The sequence below is a fragment of the Ptychodera flava genome, chromosome 11 (assembly GCF_041260155.1).
Source record: "Ptychodera flava strain L36383 chromosome 11, AS_Pfla_20210202, whole genome shotgun sequence".
Lineage (NCBI taxonomy): Eukaryota > Metazoa > Hemichordata > Enteropneusta > Ptychoderidae > Ptychodera > Ptychodera flava.
In genome coordinates, this window is record NC_091938.1 from 40,747,673 (window position 1) to 40,764,531 (window position 16,859).

The following is a 16,859-nucleotide window of genomic DNA, read 5'->3' on the forward strand; positions in this document are numbered from 1 at the left end:
CTTTTGTAACACATCCAGAATCTTTGCCATGATTCATCAATTGACGATCTCACTTGGTATCCATCATTTTGGCACTGGTAAATGCAAATAGCCAGTTACTGGTTAACAGTTAATATAAATAGTAACCAGTTAACAGTTCAGACAGCTGTTGACTGAGTAAGTTTGAAAGCGTAATCTATGTATGTGCACATTCTGTATTAAAATCGTAAGAGAAAATAGAGGTGTTGTCTGTTACCAAGACAAGTGATAGCTGAGTGGTCAACCTCCATCTTTCAGAGAGAAAATTGGATGAGGTGTTACAAAACATTTTGACTGGCCATATTCCTGGTACAATAAAGTTTGTTTTCCCCCGGGCCTGAAATTCACCCAAAACAGTATGTTTACCTCGGCCTACAGCCTTGTGAAACAGGTAACAGACCGTATTAGAATGACTCTCAGGCTCTTAGCAAACAAATGCATCACAACAAAATGTATTACCACACATATCTAGAACTTAAGCTGAAACACTACATTTTTCACTCACTTTCTGATTAACATCTTTGAGTTCTCGCTTCAGAGTAACTCTTTCCTCTTCCAACATTTCAAGTTTGGCCTGAAACAATAAAAACAAAATATACAATTATATCTTCTAGCTTTCCACAAATGAGAAAGATTGTTAGTTTCTTACCAATGCACTCATTGGATGAAGAAGGAATGACATACCCCGGGTAATATCATAATGATAAATTACACTGTCATCAGGCCATGCATATTTAAGATCATCTTAGGGCCCTAGCAAAAACAACTGGTGCAATTAGACAACACTCATACAGGGAACTATTGGACACGTTTATGTTCTGCCAGGAAATTTGGAAGGCATTTCACTTAAAATACACAAAAGATGTCCATGTACCAGACATATAGGCTCAACATGCTCTGGAACAAGAAGATGCAGCTATGACATGACATGTCAAAATCAGTTTTGTGGGCATATGAAAAGAAGTAAATTGTAATTTGATAACAATGGTACAAACTGACTAAAATGTTTTCTTTGTGTAAATCATACTTTGTTTTCTGCTTGAATACTTCCTGTGCTACTGAAGTGTTCACCAAATCAATGTAGTCAGCACAGAAGTTATACATGAAAGGTAGATATCTGTGTGCTTGAAGGACTGAGCCCATCACCTATTTAGATTATTCATAGACATTTAGTTAAAAAATTGAAAAGATAAAAGCTCCACCACCGCAGCTCATCAGCCTAAACACTGAAATATCTGAGAAGCAAGCCTTTGTACACCCCTGTTTCTCATAGTGGAATATCCCATCATAAATAAAAGATAATGGGATCATTTTAAACCATTGAAACAATGGGGGTTGAACAAGTCAAGGGATTAGAACTAAGTAGAGGCCAACCTCTTTATTCTGTGTCGTTTTTCTGTATTCAGATTCCAAAACCAACGATTCTATCAATTCTTTCTCTGTTTGTATTCTCTGATCAAAAGTTTCTATCTTCTCTTCAGGTTCAGTTTGCATTGCGGCCATCTTTGTCTTCAAATCATCCGTCTGAGTTTGACGTATTCTTGTCAGAGTTTTTTCTAATGCCTCAGTTTGTGTTTGCCGGTCTCTTTTCCTATTAATATTATCGTTGACGGTCTGGACACCTCTCTGAATAGTTGGAGTGCTGGCTTGAACAGCACGGCTTGTGCTGTTATCATCTTTATTCAGTAGCCAGCTCAACCATCCCTTCTCTTCAACATCAGGGTATTGAATACTTTTGTTGAAAACTTCTCTGTAAGTCTGCGTCATTTTTGCCTTCATGTTTGGTCGTACACCTTCAATAACAGTCTGTTGAGCTCTTGTCAAGACATTTCTCTCTGTTTGTGTACTGATATTCCTGTTTTGGGTTTTCACGTTTTCTTCAGAAGTCTGTGTCATTTTCTCAGTCATAGACACTGTTGCCTGAATGCTTTCTGAAAGAACTTCCATTTGAGACCTGGTCTTCAGTTTCTGTTCCAAAGCTCTTACTTTTAATTCTAACATACTCTTTTGTTTTTCCATGTCCTCATAGGCAGCCTTTTAGAAAGGAGTGTATTTATTGTTAGTAAGATGGTTAGTACCACATGGAATATTCAATTTACATAGGATAGAAATAATGAACATTTCAGATCTAGAGCAAAAGATGAGTTGAGCAGATTTATTTGAATATTCTGCGGTTAATATTACTTAAAAGGAGATTAATTGCTAGTGGAATTAATTATGTTTATTTATCCATGCAAAGTTAACATTATGATAATATAACAATTATAATTTACTTAATCTAAGAAGACATAAAAGAAAAGGAGTGAGGTTATAGAATAGTTTGTGACAGTTTATCTGATGTGTGTTGTAGTTATCAATAACTCTTTCAATTTACTTGCATTCAAAAACTAAATCCTGTCATAAAATAACTTAAATGTATTCAGCGCCAAGTTTTCTCCAATGGTGTATGTAGTCAACCAATGTTAATCAATCTTCCAATGGAAAAGCTAGTCTGTACAGTTATATGCATGCTACCTACGTCTCCAGAATTCCCTTGATCTTACACACTAGGCTAAGTCTACTTCCCTTAGTTATACAGACATATACTAATATACAACGTTGTCTAGGCTCTATTAGCTACACTAGTCTAGCATTACCTCTATTCTACAACAATCTGCAGATTTTTCCTTGAACTTACTATTGTCACATTATCTGTGTTTTCATTGGATGTTACGGTTTGTTCTGACTTGAAGAATGGTAAGAACTGTATACACACACATGAAATGACATCAATAATTGTATTTTCTATATACCAATAACATTTCTAACAATTCCAGTTGGCTATTTTTTACAGTATAAACTGGAAGGACCTGGAAATTGCAGCAATATATTATTCATTCAGAGAATATGAAACTATTTATGCAAAATATATTCCTTTTTCAATTCACAATAAATTCCTGAGCCTAAGCTTCTCTAAATTGATTCTGAGCGACATTGTTGATAATGAAAGTGAAATGCTGCAAAACATATAAACAGCATTTTTGTGTCTGAGATATTCCCTCACTCATTCAATCATGTATTTTACACAATACAAAACAAATCAACTTGGAAATCTTGAATATTTCTCTGAAACTGAAATCACTGAGATTCAACTTTTATTGCCAATATGTAATAAACAAACAGTACTGGTAGTGTCATTTGCATTGTACCAAGGACATTCTTTGGTGTTTATACATAGGCCAAGGAGTTTTTCCTGATACTTGCAACTTTCACAGACAGACAGTCAATTGTTAATATGAGCTTTACATTGATGGTCAAACATTTCCCTTTAATTATTAACTTTGTTGGCTGGTGAATTTTGCAAGAGACTGTCACACATACATCTCTACTGATTAATGAACTTACACATCACCTCACTGGTAGTAATCAAGCCATGCAAAATATATGTGACTTTGCATGTCATTACGAGATACATGTAACTTTGAGTGTAATTACAAGATACAGATTTGTAACATGAACTTGAATACAAAACATGATATTTTACAAATAAAGTGCAAGTGCATTGTAAAGTTTATGCAGCACTTGAAGTAAAGGAGCATAGCTTTTGTGATGTACAGCAACATAGCTGAATTGAATGCAGAAGGAAGTTGTATAATATATTTATTGACAGCATGACCACACAGAGGTAAAACATATCCCTTTGGCAGCCAATAAGTCTGTATTTGAATTGATTTTAACTTTGAGTCCTGTAGATGATTCCGGCATTTATACTGAAAGAAGCCATTAACAGTGCAAATGTTACTACACTGGAACAAGGCAGTCTCTTGATTGGGTCACATTAGTGAACAATATCTTGGATTTCATCAAGACTGATGCGGCCACTAGATTCTCATTTTGTTTAAGGAGGACAATGTTTAGCCTCTGTATGGTCAGCACATACACAGTTTCACAATAAACCCAACACCACATTATATAAGGGTACACACAGTATACACAGAATATTGGAATACAAATTTGTACCCTGTTTGTGAGAAGTTTCTCCTTCTCTTGCAGTTTTCTATGAATATTTTCTGATGAGCTGCGTGGTGAAGCTGAATAAGTGTATCTATCCTCAGACTGTAATCAGTATAAATCAGAATTAGCAATGCTCTGACATCAAGGCCTTTTGACAAAGTGTGTACTTCTATTTGATACATGAAGGTTAGCTTTGTGTACAATTAAAAGCAGAAGCCTTGGATGGTATTACAGAGGCACTGGCTGTGCCTGGTATTACACAGTGTGTGCGCTGCAAGTTATGAGACAGTTTGGACTAGGGTACAAGAATTGGCAGATGAAAAAGGAATCACTCTGTGGGCTAAACACAGGACATGTCACATAACTTTGTAACTGCAGATGTGGAGATATATAGGCTTTGCCAACCAGGAAAATCAAGGAACTGCTGTGGACATAAAACTGGTGCTGATGCCACAACTGGTATTGGGAATCACAAAGTAGCAAATTGTAAACAATGCTACATTTTCATTATACAGAAAATCCAGAACATTGAAATACATTTTAAAATGGTTGGAAATGTGGCATAATTTGAAAATGAGCATACAGAACTAATTTTTTTGTGAAGAACTGCATTTCAATTTCACACAAGTTTATGTAATGATGTTTAGTTGTACACATTTCTAGTGACCACACTCCATCAAATCCAGGATTAGACAGACATGAGGCTTTTTATGGCCTTGTTGGACAATATTGCATTTTGGAAAATAAAAATGTTTCACAACATGAACACAGTGAATAGTTTTCACTTTCGCTGAATGTTATAATCAAACATCTGTTGCCATACATAAATTCTATTGTTATGTACAGCAGGTACACAGATGTTACAACACTTTAGGCTTTCATGTAAAATACTGGTATGGCTGCAGCATTCATAATCAGGCTGTTATAACAGTAGAATATGACACAGCCTATTTTAACAGCAGAATTTGACAGAGTCAATGACTGTGTCAATGTGGATATAATTCTATCTGTAAAACTTGCCAGTCTGATGGTCAAACAGAGCAACATGCAATGTGTGGAGAAATACTTGTGATACTTCTCATGTTCATACTTCTCAATAATTTCAAAATATGAGCACTTTCATCTCTTTATCTGAATCTGGTCAATTTAGTCATCAGTGAATAGATGTCTTTGAGATACTAAACTGGATTTTAACAGAAGACAAGTAATGGACACAAACATTGGGATTTCATCAGTGAGACTGTTGTTTCAAAGAATGTACAAACTTTGATACAGTTCTTTATAGTTATTTCAAAACCAACAACAATGTCTGAGATCAGAAAGAATTAGCATTTCACAAAAAATATGGTGTATGACCACTGTACAGAGTATGCCAACAAATACATGTATCTATGCCATAAGGTAAACACTGTGAAATGATCACACCAATATGTGAATACTTGTCTTGTACAAAGCATCTATACTGGCTGTAGCAAGATATTGATAGATTCATAGGAAATGAAACATGGACAGGTTTTGTCATTACATAATGACTACCAAAACACAATGAATGCAATAATGATTTAGTAACTGACATACCTTATCTAAAGTACTTCTTGGCGATGCTGCTGCTTGTACTGTATGCATCTTGACGGTTGTTACAGCGTCTTCTCTCTCAACTTCAAGGGCTTTCAGACGTTTCTCAGTCTGTTGCAAGATTAAACATACACACACTTCAACTCTACAGTAAAACACAGAACGTTCTGAAGCCCTGAAGGTCACATTGAATTCAAAGAGTACAGGTATAGGTGAAAAGTATCTGTACTTAAAGCTCCATTGGCGAGAACTTTTGGTTAAATTGCTTGTACTTTTGTTCTGTTTCCAAAATACAGTTCTTCTTTCTTGTCCAAAACTTTTGTCCAAATGTATTGTGTTGTCAATAATTTGTATGTGTACTGGTGGTATAAGGTCCACCGTTATTGTTGGCAAATGAATTTCACTCCGGACAAGAGTGACAATAACATCATCTGTTCAAAGCAATGTACAGTTTCTGTATTATGTTCACTGGGCGAATACTTCGTATTTGTCATACTTCAGGTGGAAGAATGCAAAAATGTAGGTTTTTTACCAAACAAAAGTAGTGGAAATGTTATCAAAAATTGCAGATATTGTCCCTTTAGCAATAGAGTTGCATCAAAGAAAAGGCGAAATGAGTAAGCAGTTATATTTTGCAGTGAATGCATTTTCCTCTCTTACAGGTAGAGACAAAATGTTAAAGATACAGTTGATGATAAACAGTGATTCACAATGTGCAAAATGACATGACATTATTGCTATTATACTCATCAGGATCTAACTCTTCCAGTGTGATCAATGTTAATTTACAATCTTGTCTCTGATTGTAACAAGATTTGTTTTTGATCAATTCTTACCTTCTCTAACTTCTCCTGTAATTCCCGGTTTTCTTTCTTGAAATCATCTTTTTCCTCTTCATGAGCTTCTTTGATTCTTTCAATTTGTTCAACAAACGCATCTTCCATCTCACGCTGAACGAATGAAAAGTCAAAGCATCAAGGCTTGACACTTACAGTTAAGGCCATTATTCTTCGGTGGGGCAAATTGGTAATTACCTACCAATTTAGCTAGGGATATTGCAATATACCAAGGGAACTTCCTAAGCCAAACTCTGTTTTCCTATCCTGAGCGGCAAGATGAAATCTAAACAAACACAGCGGGTAACAAATTTTACAGCCAGCAATGGTGATCTGATACCGGGATGAACCATTATGTACTCCACTGTCCGCCTTATGTTTCAGTAATTTAGCTGGTCAGAGGGAACTTTGGTAGTGATTTTGTATGTTTGGCTCAGTTCATCGTGTAGTATGTTGAACACTGTTCTGATTGCCGGCTGGTTATGTACAGTACAAGTATTCTAAAAAAAAAGTATTTTGTCAATATTTTACTAGCTGCTATCAAAGGTTCTTCACCCACAGAAAATTAAGCAACTAGTTGTGCAGGTCATGTCAAACTTTTTGATTGTGGCCTTCCAGGATGTTTTTGGCAATGGTACTGAGAATGAGATGGGTGATGTCATGCTGAAGTGCCGTCTGTGGTGCATTAATTCTCTAAGCGATATTTATCATAGTTTCAACTTCATGTAGCTTCGTACAATTTTGTCATCTTGTCTCGATTTCGATGGAGCTTTCAAGACAGACTGTAAAGTTGACTTTTTTTGAGTCGCTGATTGTTTTTGAATTAGACTCCTGTGAACCACACAGTAAAGACCAGCTTTTGAAAGATTAATGTACAAGGGGTGATCTCAAACTTTTGTACAAAATACCATGTTTGGAATGATGTTACTTCATGCAGCTTTTTCAAACCTAGTTATGTGCAATATATATCAAAAAGAAGACAAGGCACAATATGATCTCTTAGGATCATGTTTTATTCCTTGTAGTTTTCATTCCCAATCCAGTCCCCTTTAACGAACCTACATGAAAATGGTTCATCCCAGTTATCAGATCACCATTGCTGGATGTAAAATCTCATTACCCGCTGTGTTTGTTTAGATCTCATCTTGCCGCTCAGGATAGGAAAACAGAGTTTGGCTTAGGAAGTTCCCTTGGTATATTGCAATATCCCCAGCTAAATTGGTAGGTAATTACCAACTTGCCCCACCGAAGAATAATGGCACTGACTTTAAGACTGCTTTGGAAATATTCATAACTACAGTGCACATCAAAAACTCTATGATACATCAACAGAAAATGCTGAGAAAATATATTAACAGCTTAGAGTCTTGGTACGTTTTTTTTTTAAATTACCAATTATTTCAAGTTCAATTACTTCAAAGCTTTCACCAATGCTAAATATTTTCGAGTAATGTCATCCAAATATTATTTGAAATCATACATACTTTCAATTTCTGTCGTACTTTACTCTCCATCTTGGCTTTCTCCTCTTCCAGTTCTTTTTTCATTTTCTCTTCACTGCTCAGCTTATCTTGCTTGTGAGATTTAGAAAGTTCTGATTTTTCCCGATCTATCTCTCTTTGCAGTTGTTCTTTCTCTTTCTCAAACATAATCCGCATATCTTGTTTGTCTTTCTCCAAGGATGCCTCTAATTCTCTCTTATGTTGCTCAAGAAGTTCATTAAAGTCTGCTCTAAGCTGACCTTTCAACCCGGCTTCTCCTTTCACAAATATTTGTTCCAATTCTGCCATTTGTTTCTTATACATGCGTTCCAAATCTGCCTTTTCTTTTTCATGTTGTTGTTCTAGTTGTGACTTCTCTGCAGTAAACTGGACTTCAAGTTCTGACTTGGTTCTCTTATACGCCATCTCAGTCTGTGTTTTATCTCTGGCATATCCCTGACCTATTTCAAGTTTTTCTCTAGTGTACCTATCTTCAAGATCAGCTCTTTCTCTGAGTAGTGTCTCTTTGACGTCAGCAATTTTATTATCCAGATCTTCATTATATTCTGCCTCTAGTTTGTCTCTGAGATCAGCCTTCTCTCTGGCAAATGACTGCAGCATTTCCATTTTCTCTCTGTCAAACTCTTCCCTAAGATGCAACATTTCTTTCCGGGATTTTCTTTCTGTTTCCTCTTTCTCTTCCTTGGCACCTTTTTCTTGTTCTTCTAATGCTGTTCTCCAGTTGTCTCTTTGTTTGGCAAATTCTTCCTTGGCAGTTGCCATGTCATCTTCCAGGTCTGTAATCTCCATCTTGTAAGCCTGTTCAATGTCTTTCCGTTCTCTTTCAAAGTTGACCCTTTGTTCATTGATTTCCTGGTTGTGACTTTTCTTCAACTCTTCAATTTCTTCTGCATGCTTAGCAGCTTGGATGAGAAAGAGTGTAAATATTGAACAGTCACTATTAGGACTCAAAGCCAGCAACTGCTTCTACAAGTACAGAATTGCATTGATGAAATCAAAGATCTATACAGTTGATCAGAATTACAGGCATTGCCGAACCTAAGCAAATAAATGATTATAGCTGTGGAATATCACCTGATGGCTGAAGCGGAAAAATTTTCATATTACACTGTTGCAAAAAGATTGGGCAAATCAAAATGAAGACATTTCCATATACTTTTTATTTTCTGAGTGCTGCTATTTGAAAAACATTTTCAATCAAGCTTTGTGATTTATTCATCAATTTGTTCACTTTGCTCAAGAAAGTATTGAACAGTCAATTAGGTGTCTTTCACATACATCACAGTGCTTCTTTTTATAATGGTTTGATCAGAAAGAAGAAGTTAAGAAGTAGTGTGTAAAAGAATTACAATAAGTGATTACATTTTTAGCTAAAACTAGAACCTTGCACTACTGATAAAACTAGCTACGTGTCTGTAACTATGGAGATTACAAGCACCATCCCAGGTTTGCGTGTAGGGTTAGGGGTTTGTGACATATCATGCGTATTTGCTGGTACTACAGGTGTCGTCTATCCAATTTGCCAATGGTAGAACAACTTACAATTATCCTGTGTTTTGTTGCTATAATCTTCGTCTTCATTGGACCCCCCATCCCCACCTGATCTCATAGCAACAGGAAGTTGACGACGTTTCCTCTTACCAGAAACTGACGTGGATCCATCTTCATCTTCAGACTCATCTTCTGAAAAAATTTAATATTGTAATTCAACTTTAGAAATGGCATGAGATTTAAAGTACTTCAGCAGTTCTCAAAAAATATAATGTTTTGACAAAAAAAAACCCAACAAAATTAGGCTCAATATATACATATGTTAAATTTCTCCATCATTTGGATATATGTTAATCAGGTAATCCTAACAAACCTAAAATCCCCAAAAAGACCAATTGGACAAGTCGTTCCTGAAGAGAAAACTTCTGACAAAAAATGACCAAAAATTCTCAAAAATAAAAATATGCAAATTTTATGCTAATTTGAGCAAATTTTTAATGAATTATCCCAACAAAAAATAAATACCAATCATCACAGAAATAACTTTGTCATGAAAATAAATTTTTGAAAATTATGAAAAATCATAATTATATAATTTTTTCATAATTCTGCAAGCACATCTGTGAGATTCCACTCACTTCTAGAAAATCATCCAAAAACCAAAGCTGGTCACATTTGGTGCAATGATTTGTGAATTATGAGCTCCACAAATATGGTCTACAGACAGACAGACAGATGGACAGACAGACTGGCACACATAGACTGACTTAGTGATGACACTGGTCTCCCACACATGGGGGCCAAAAGACACTGACATCAGAGATGACTAATGGAAACAGTGATAATGGTCCTCAATGTACATTATCCAAGTGTTGAAATCTTTGCAATGATCTTGACATACATCCAACTCATCAATACATTAATCAGGTGTTATAGTGGTAACTGTCTTTCAAAACAACAAACAGACTGGAAAACAATTTCCTTGTAAATATGGGTGAGTAAATTTTGATGCAGATTTAAATATGGACATTTAAAATTATAAAATATCAATGCAAGTAATAATAAATACTACGGTTACACTATTGAATCTCAAAATCACACTTAAGCCAAGCTTGGTCAGTTGGTGACAACTGTTTTCAAAACTAGCTTAAAGGCGGAGCCTCCCTTTAAAAGGACGCGAAGCTATGGCGGCATTCATTGTGTAAAGTGGACACCAAACAGGCAACACGCGGGAACTTGCTCCAGAAAATGCCACTTGTTAGTTTTCTCCGGCAGCAAAAATGAAGACAGACTGCCAAGCGGTCAACGCGAAGATGCTGCCGATCGAACTCTGTGGTTGTATTCAAATTCTAACATGATTGGAAGACAATTTTTTTAGGAAATTTGAGCGTTGGTGGTGGGGAATCAATGACCGTTGGTGATTTGAACTGACCGTCAATCAAACGCTTGTATAAACTCTGTTTGCAGGATTAGCAAAAGGTTGAGATCAGTTTGTGTTATTAATGTTATAGAAATCAAACATCGTACTGGCTAATGTTTGACTGGGAGGAGAACTCCACTAATGTGAGAACCTGGGATTGAAAATTGCGGCTTTAAAACTCAGTCATTCTACAATGTATAAATCCTTTTGATTTGATCTTACTGTGACTGTGGCAAGATTAAAAGATTTTTTATAACTATGATATCAACATCAGGCAATGCAGAATGACATTTAGGAGATAAGACAATGTATAAAGACTAACCTGTGGAAGACAGTTCGTCTCTTCTCCTGATAACTGTTGGTTTGGCATAGTCCGATAACACTGATCCCTTTCTGTTTGGTGTAGAGAGATCTCTGGAACGACTTCCTCTCCGTCTAAGTTTACGTTCCGATAATTGTTGTTGTAAGATTTGAATTTGTTGAAGGAGCTCATCATTCTCATCTCTTAATCCCTGTGAAAAAAAGATGATTAATAATCTTATCAAAATTTAATCTTTAATATACAATACATACATACCCTTTTGCTTTTAAATTTCACACTTTGTTCATTCATATATTGACCTGTTTTGCAACACACAATGAAGCCTTCAACAGTGACAACTGTATACCATGACTTCATCACAGATGTCTTTCAACTCAACAATCTTTGTCAAGTGTAAAACAAAACTGAAATTTCTAGTCATGCACATTTTGGTTAAGCCCTTTTCCATTGTGACTACACAATAACTCATGAATGATTTAGCATTAAATCATGACTGTCTACACTAGTATCATGTTCATAGGTCTGTTACACTCTATCATTTCAATAACATCTATCAAGCAGTTGTTACATTGTATCTATCATTTCAATAACATCTATCAAGCAGTTGTTACATTGTATCTGAGGCATAATGTTCACATCACTAGCAAAGCAAACCACTACAATAGCTACTTTGACTTGACACTGCACAGACAATTTCACCAAACAATGAATTGTATAGTTACTAACTTAGCTAGTGAACAGCTATGTATTTCAATGTATGATATAAACCAGACATACATATTCAGAAATTGTAACCTTCTTGTTCTGCTTCCAATTTATATTGCATTGATTTTCAATCATAAGGAATATCAATAATTTCTACAAATTGCTGACAATCATTTTGTCCATTAGCAACTTCATTTTACTACTTCTAATATTCAAATTCCAAACAACATCTGATTTGATAATAAAATGATGTGAAATATTGACAGGTTTATTTGACAGACTTCTGGTTTGTTTGCATCCATTCATATTTCAACCCTTGTGGTACATGTGTCGTCAAGTCAAAATAGCCTTGCTACTTGAATATGATGACTCAGTTTTAGAAAGGACATATACTAGCAGTTTACATTTAGCACTGTTTAAATCATGTGTAGAAAAATTACAATAAAAATCTAAATAACAGTAGACCAAGTCCCATGACAGCTCATTTGTCAAATGTGTTTAAACAATGAACTTTCAATTTAAAACGGATACAAGTTTGTGAGTAAAACTGTGACAGGCTTCATAAAATTACGTGACAAAATTTGAAAAATAAATATTTGACAAAAGTTTGCCATTCATGGCAAAGTTGGTCTACCCTTTTTGCAATGATACAAACACAAACAACAGAAACTGAAATGACAAATTGAAACCACACACAATATAAAGCATCTACAACTATGAATACATAGCATCAAGACAGATGTCTAATGTACACACTGTCATCTGTTGTCAGACTTACTCTATTCTGTTCCTGATACTCTTTCAAATTCTGTTGATAAAACTGAACTTGTTTTTCATTGATGTGATCTTCTTGGGCTTCAAACTCAGCTAACTGTACCCAGATGAATCATGGAAAGGGAAGGAAGCCAGCCAGATGAGATGATCATGTGATATAGGGTTAATCCATTACATTTATAGGGTAGTACAGCTAGTGCTTACAGGAGATAGTTGGAATGAATGACAATTTAATCGGACCAATGATTTTAACGCTTGAATCCCCTACTGAGGATGATATATATCCTACCAAATTTTTGATGTTTTCTATCCCACAATGCACTTGCCTTACAAAACTGAAGGCAGCTGAGAACAAATTATTCACAGATGCATTTTGGTATAGATGTGTTTCATTGGTAACAGCTATAATATCAAAAACATTATCTGAGAACTGTGCTACAAAATATATTAAATGCTGATAGTGTACAATGGTGATCATTTAAAAACTGCTATGAAACCACACCAATAAATATTTACATGTTGTACATCAACATATAAAATGCTATAAGTATTGTCAAAGAATGGATGGTTCATTGTCAATTAATAATGGAAAACAAAAAAGCCATGGTAATTACTGCTAAGAAGCATGAGATATGTTCATTAAATGAGTGTAGACCGCAAGCCATTCTACTGATCACAAATGAAATGATTCCCCCATACATCAACTGCAACATCCATTGTTCATAATTCTCACTGTTACAATTGTTGCCATGCACTGTAGCCATGCTAACCATTCTACTCTCACTGTTACAATTGTTGCTATGCACTGTAGCCATGCTAACCATTCTACTCTCACTGTTACAATTGTTGCTATGCACTGTAGCCATGCTAACCATTCTACTCTCACTGTTACAATTGTTGCTATGCACTGTAGCCATGCTAACCATTCTACTCTCACTGTTACAATTGTTGCTAGGCACTGTAGCCATGCTAACCATTCTACTTTCACTGTTACAATTGTTGCTATGCACTGTAGCCATGCTAACCATTCTACTCTCACTGTTACAATTTTGCTAGGTACTGTAGCCATGCTAACCATTCTACTTTCACTGTTACAATTGTTGCTATGCACTGTAGCCATGCTAACCATTCTACTCTCACTGTTACAATTGTTGCTATGCACTGTAGCCATGCTAACCATTCTACTCTCACTGTTACAATTGTTGCCCTGCACTGTAGCCATGCTAACCATTCTACTCTCACTGTTACAATTGTTGCCCTGCACTGTAGCCATGCTAACCATTCTACTCTCACTGTTACAATTGTTGCTATGCACTGTAGCCATGCTAACCATTCTACTCTCACTGTTACAATTGTTGCTATGCACTGTAGCCATGCTAACCATTCTACTCTCACTGTTACAATTGTTGCTATGCACTGTAGCCATGCTAACCATTCTACTCTGTCTGTTACAATTGTTGCTATGCACTGTAGCCATGCTAACCATTCTACTTTGTCTGTTACAATTGTTGCTAGGCACTGTAGCCATGCTAACCATTCTACTCTCACTGTTACAATTGTTGCTATGCACTGTAGCCATGCTAACCATTCTACTCTGTCTGTTACAATTGTTGCTATGCACTGTAGCCATGCTAACCATTCTACTCTCACTGTTACAATTGTTGCTATGCACTGTAGCCATGCTAACCATTCTACTCTGTCTGTTACAATTGTTGCTATGCACTGTAGCCATGCTAACAATTCTACTTTGTCTGTTACAATTGTTGCTATGCACTGTAGCCATGCTAACCATTCTACTCTGTCTGTTACAATTGTTGCTATGCACTGTAGCCATGCTAACAATTCTACTTTGTCTGTTACAATTGTTGCTATGCATTGTAGCCATGCTAACCATGCTAACCATACTCTCATGTACACTAATTATGTCAAGTTTGTATCACTTATTTAAAGTTACATCAATGACAGTTTAGGAGTCAGATGCTATGCATCAAGTAGAATGACAGATTTTGTTTTCTACTGTATTTCCTTAATGCAAATTAGTGATAAACATGCTGGAATTTTTAATTCCTGTCACTTTTCATTATTGTTGTTATGATAACAGTCTTAGAAGGAAGTAGTTGTATTTGATACAATGTTTTTCTGAACAGGAGATTAACTATCCTACCAAATTTTGATGGTTGCCAAATCTGACAAAACTCAGATAATTAAGATACCAAAATTTGTGAGTTGACAAACTGCAGTGTCTGTTCATGATGAGATATATGGTGATTTGCAAGAATGTTTTATTACACATGTATAAAGATTATGCAACCATATCTTGCATAAGCAGTCTTACAACACAATTACAATAACTGTGGTAAATTTGAAAAGCTATAAATTACGTATGAACTACATCATCAAGACACACTGGTTTACATTACTATATTTATCAACAGGCACACAGCGTCACTTACCCGTTGCTGTAATGTATTAAACTCTTCAAGGTCTTTTTGTAACTTCTGATTTGTTTTCTCATATTCTTCAAGTTTCTCTGCCAAGTCTATCACATCTGTGTTTAATCTGTTATTTTCTTTCTGTAACAACGCTAATTTTTCTTTAAGTAAAGCTTCTTCACCTCGCAACTGATCAATGATTTCTTCCAATTGTTGTTTTTGTTTGGCTGCCTGTGATGACATCATTTCACGTTCTTTATCAATCTCAGCTTGAAGACTGTTGATTTTCTCATGGTGTTTCTTCTCTGCTTCTCTGTCAACAAATATATCAATGAAATATTAACCCTTTCACCCCCAGTTCCCTGTATACAGGTCCAACTTTACCATAGAAAACAATGGATTTGGGACAAACCATGGTGGTGAAGGGGTTAAAAGCAGATAGAGGATAAAACACTTCTGATGGAACAAAAATAGCCAGGACTTTGATAGATTGCTGTATCTGAAACTAACAGCTGTATCCAATATGACCAATTTTAAATCTATAAATGTACAACTGTTTATACCAGATGTTCATGTCTCCACCATGTTTTTTCATACATGGAGTCAATTCATGATTACAAATAATGGCAACTACACCAGTATACTGAGAGGTACTTTGGTTGGGTCAAAAGTGAATTGTCTCTGGTCAATATGCACCATTTTATTACATCTGCATCAATCACTTTTTCTTGTTATGGTAACAAAGCTTTTAACTGTACAATGAAACTAAAAACCTTTGTCCAATGACATTTAAAGAATTTTGCATTATGCTACATATATCATTTAATTAGTAAGCAGTGTCATTTGCAACAGAATACTGATAGTTTTTTTTCAGGAGTCATGATTTTCTGATTGGCAAATCCAAGCCAGGTAATCATAAGGTTTGATATTGTTTAACAAGTGACATATGCTGAGTCCCTGTATGCTATATCCCTGCTTGTTCAAGCACAGTAAACAGATTTGTCAGATTTCTGAATACTCTAGATGTTTTGTAAACAAGCCATACATTCATAACATGCAAGTTAGTTGGCATGAAGTTGCTCTTTCAACAATATAAGTACAATTTCAATGCTTGTAAGCTCTGTGCTGATATTTCCAACAGATTATTGACTTAGATACCGTGGTTGTAACTTCACACAAAAATAACCCACGTATGGTACAACGTACTGTCCCTTTAATCAGCAATACTTACATAATCTTACTTTCCATACTCTTTTCAATATTTGCATGTCTGTCATCTACTTCCTGTATCAGCGTTGAGTTCCTTACATTGGCTTCATACAAGTCATTTTTCAGTTTTTCTCGTTCATTGGTGACAGTATCTAGCTGTGATTTCAAATGTTTTAATTCCCTTTGATAGGTAGTCAGTGCTGCTTGATAAACACCATTATCATCTCCTGTAGTCAGCAATACATGTTCTAATGCTGTTGATAAATCTTGGATATTCAGTTTTCCACCCTCTGCATCAACTTCTAATGCCTGTCAATAGAAACAAATCATTTGATGAGTGTGGTATGAGTTTTCAAAACACCAGTTTTATCAAATGCCTAGATTTTGAGTTATATTCCCTCCTGTTTTGTTGTGTGTTTTGTGATCAGATATACCGGTAATTCTAAATGAACATAAACACTGACTGGTTTTAATTTCACCAGAAAAGCACATACTGTGGTATCCATGAATATTCTCCTGTAATAATTATTTTTTCTCAAAAATGTATCTGATGTCTTGTTATGAATCCTCCTAAGTGTAGTT

General features: G+C 35.5%; 1 protein-coding gene across 6 annotated transcripts in view; it reads right to left on the reverse strand.

Annotated features, from left to right (window-relative positions):
- Positions 1-16,859, reverse strand: part of LOC139144285 (ninein-like protein) — a 36,983-nt gene that overhangs the window by 5,723 nt on the left and 14,401 nt on the right. The window contains exons 8-19 of one of the 6 annotated variants that reach the window (XM_070714959.1): positions 16,300-16,586; positions 15,090-15,381; positions 12,641-12,733; positions 11,158-11,347; positions 9,566-9,607; positions 7,907-8,826; positions 6,423-6,536; positions 5,590-5,697; positions 4,018-4,113; positions 2,696-2,761; positions 1,393-2,052; positions 524-592 (exon numbers count right to left, since the gene is read on the reverse strand). In XM_070714959.1, coding sequence (XP_070571060.1) covers positions 524-592; positions 1,393-2,052; positions 2,696-2,761; positions 4,018-4,113; positions 5,590-5,697; positions 6,423-6,536; positions 7,907-8,826; positions 9,566-9,607; positions 11,158-11,347; positions 12,641-12,733; positions 15,090-15,381; positions 16,300-16,586 — 2,937 coding nt within the window. Of the gene's footprint in view, positions 1-523; positions 593-1,392; positions 2,053-2,695; positions 2,762-4,017; positions 4,114-5,589; positions 5,698-6,422; positions 6,537-7,906; positions 8,827-9,466; positions 9,608-11,157; positions 11,348-12,640; positions 12,734-15,089; positions 15,382-16,299; positions 16,587-16,859 lie in introns of all 6 variants that reach the window. The other 5 variants (XM_070714956.1, XM_070714958.1, XM_070714957.1 and 2 more) reach the window with 5 other exon arrangements.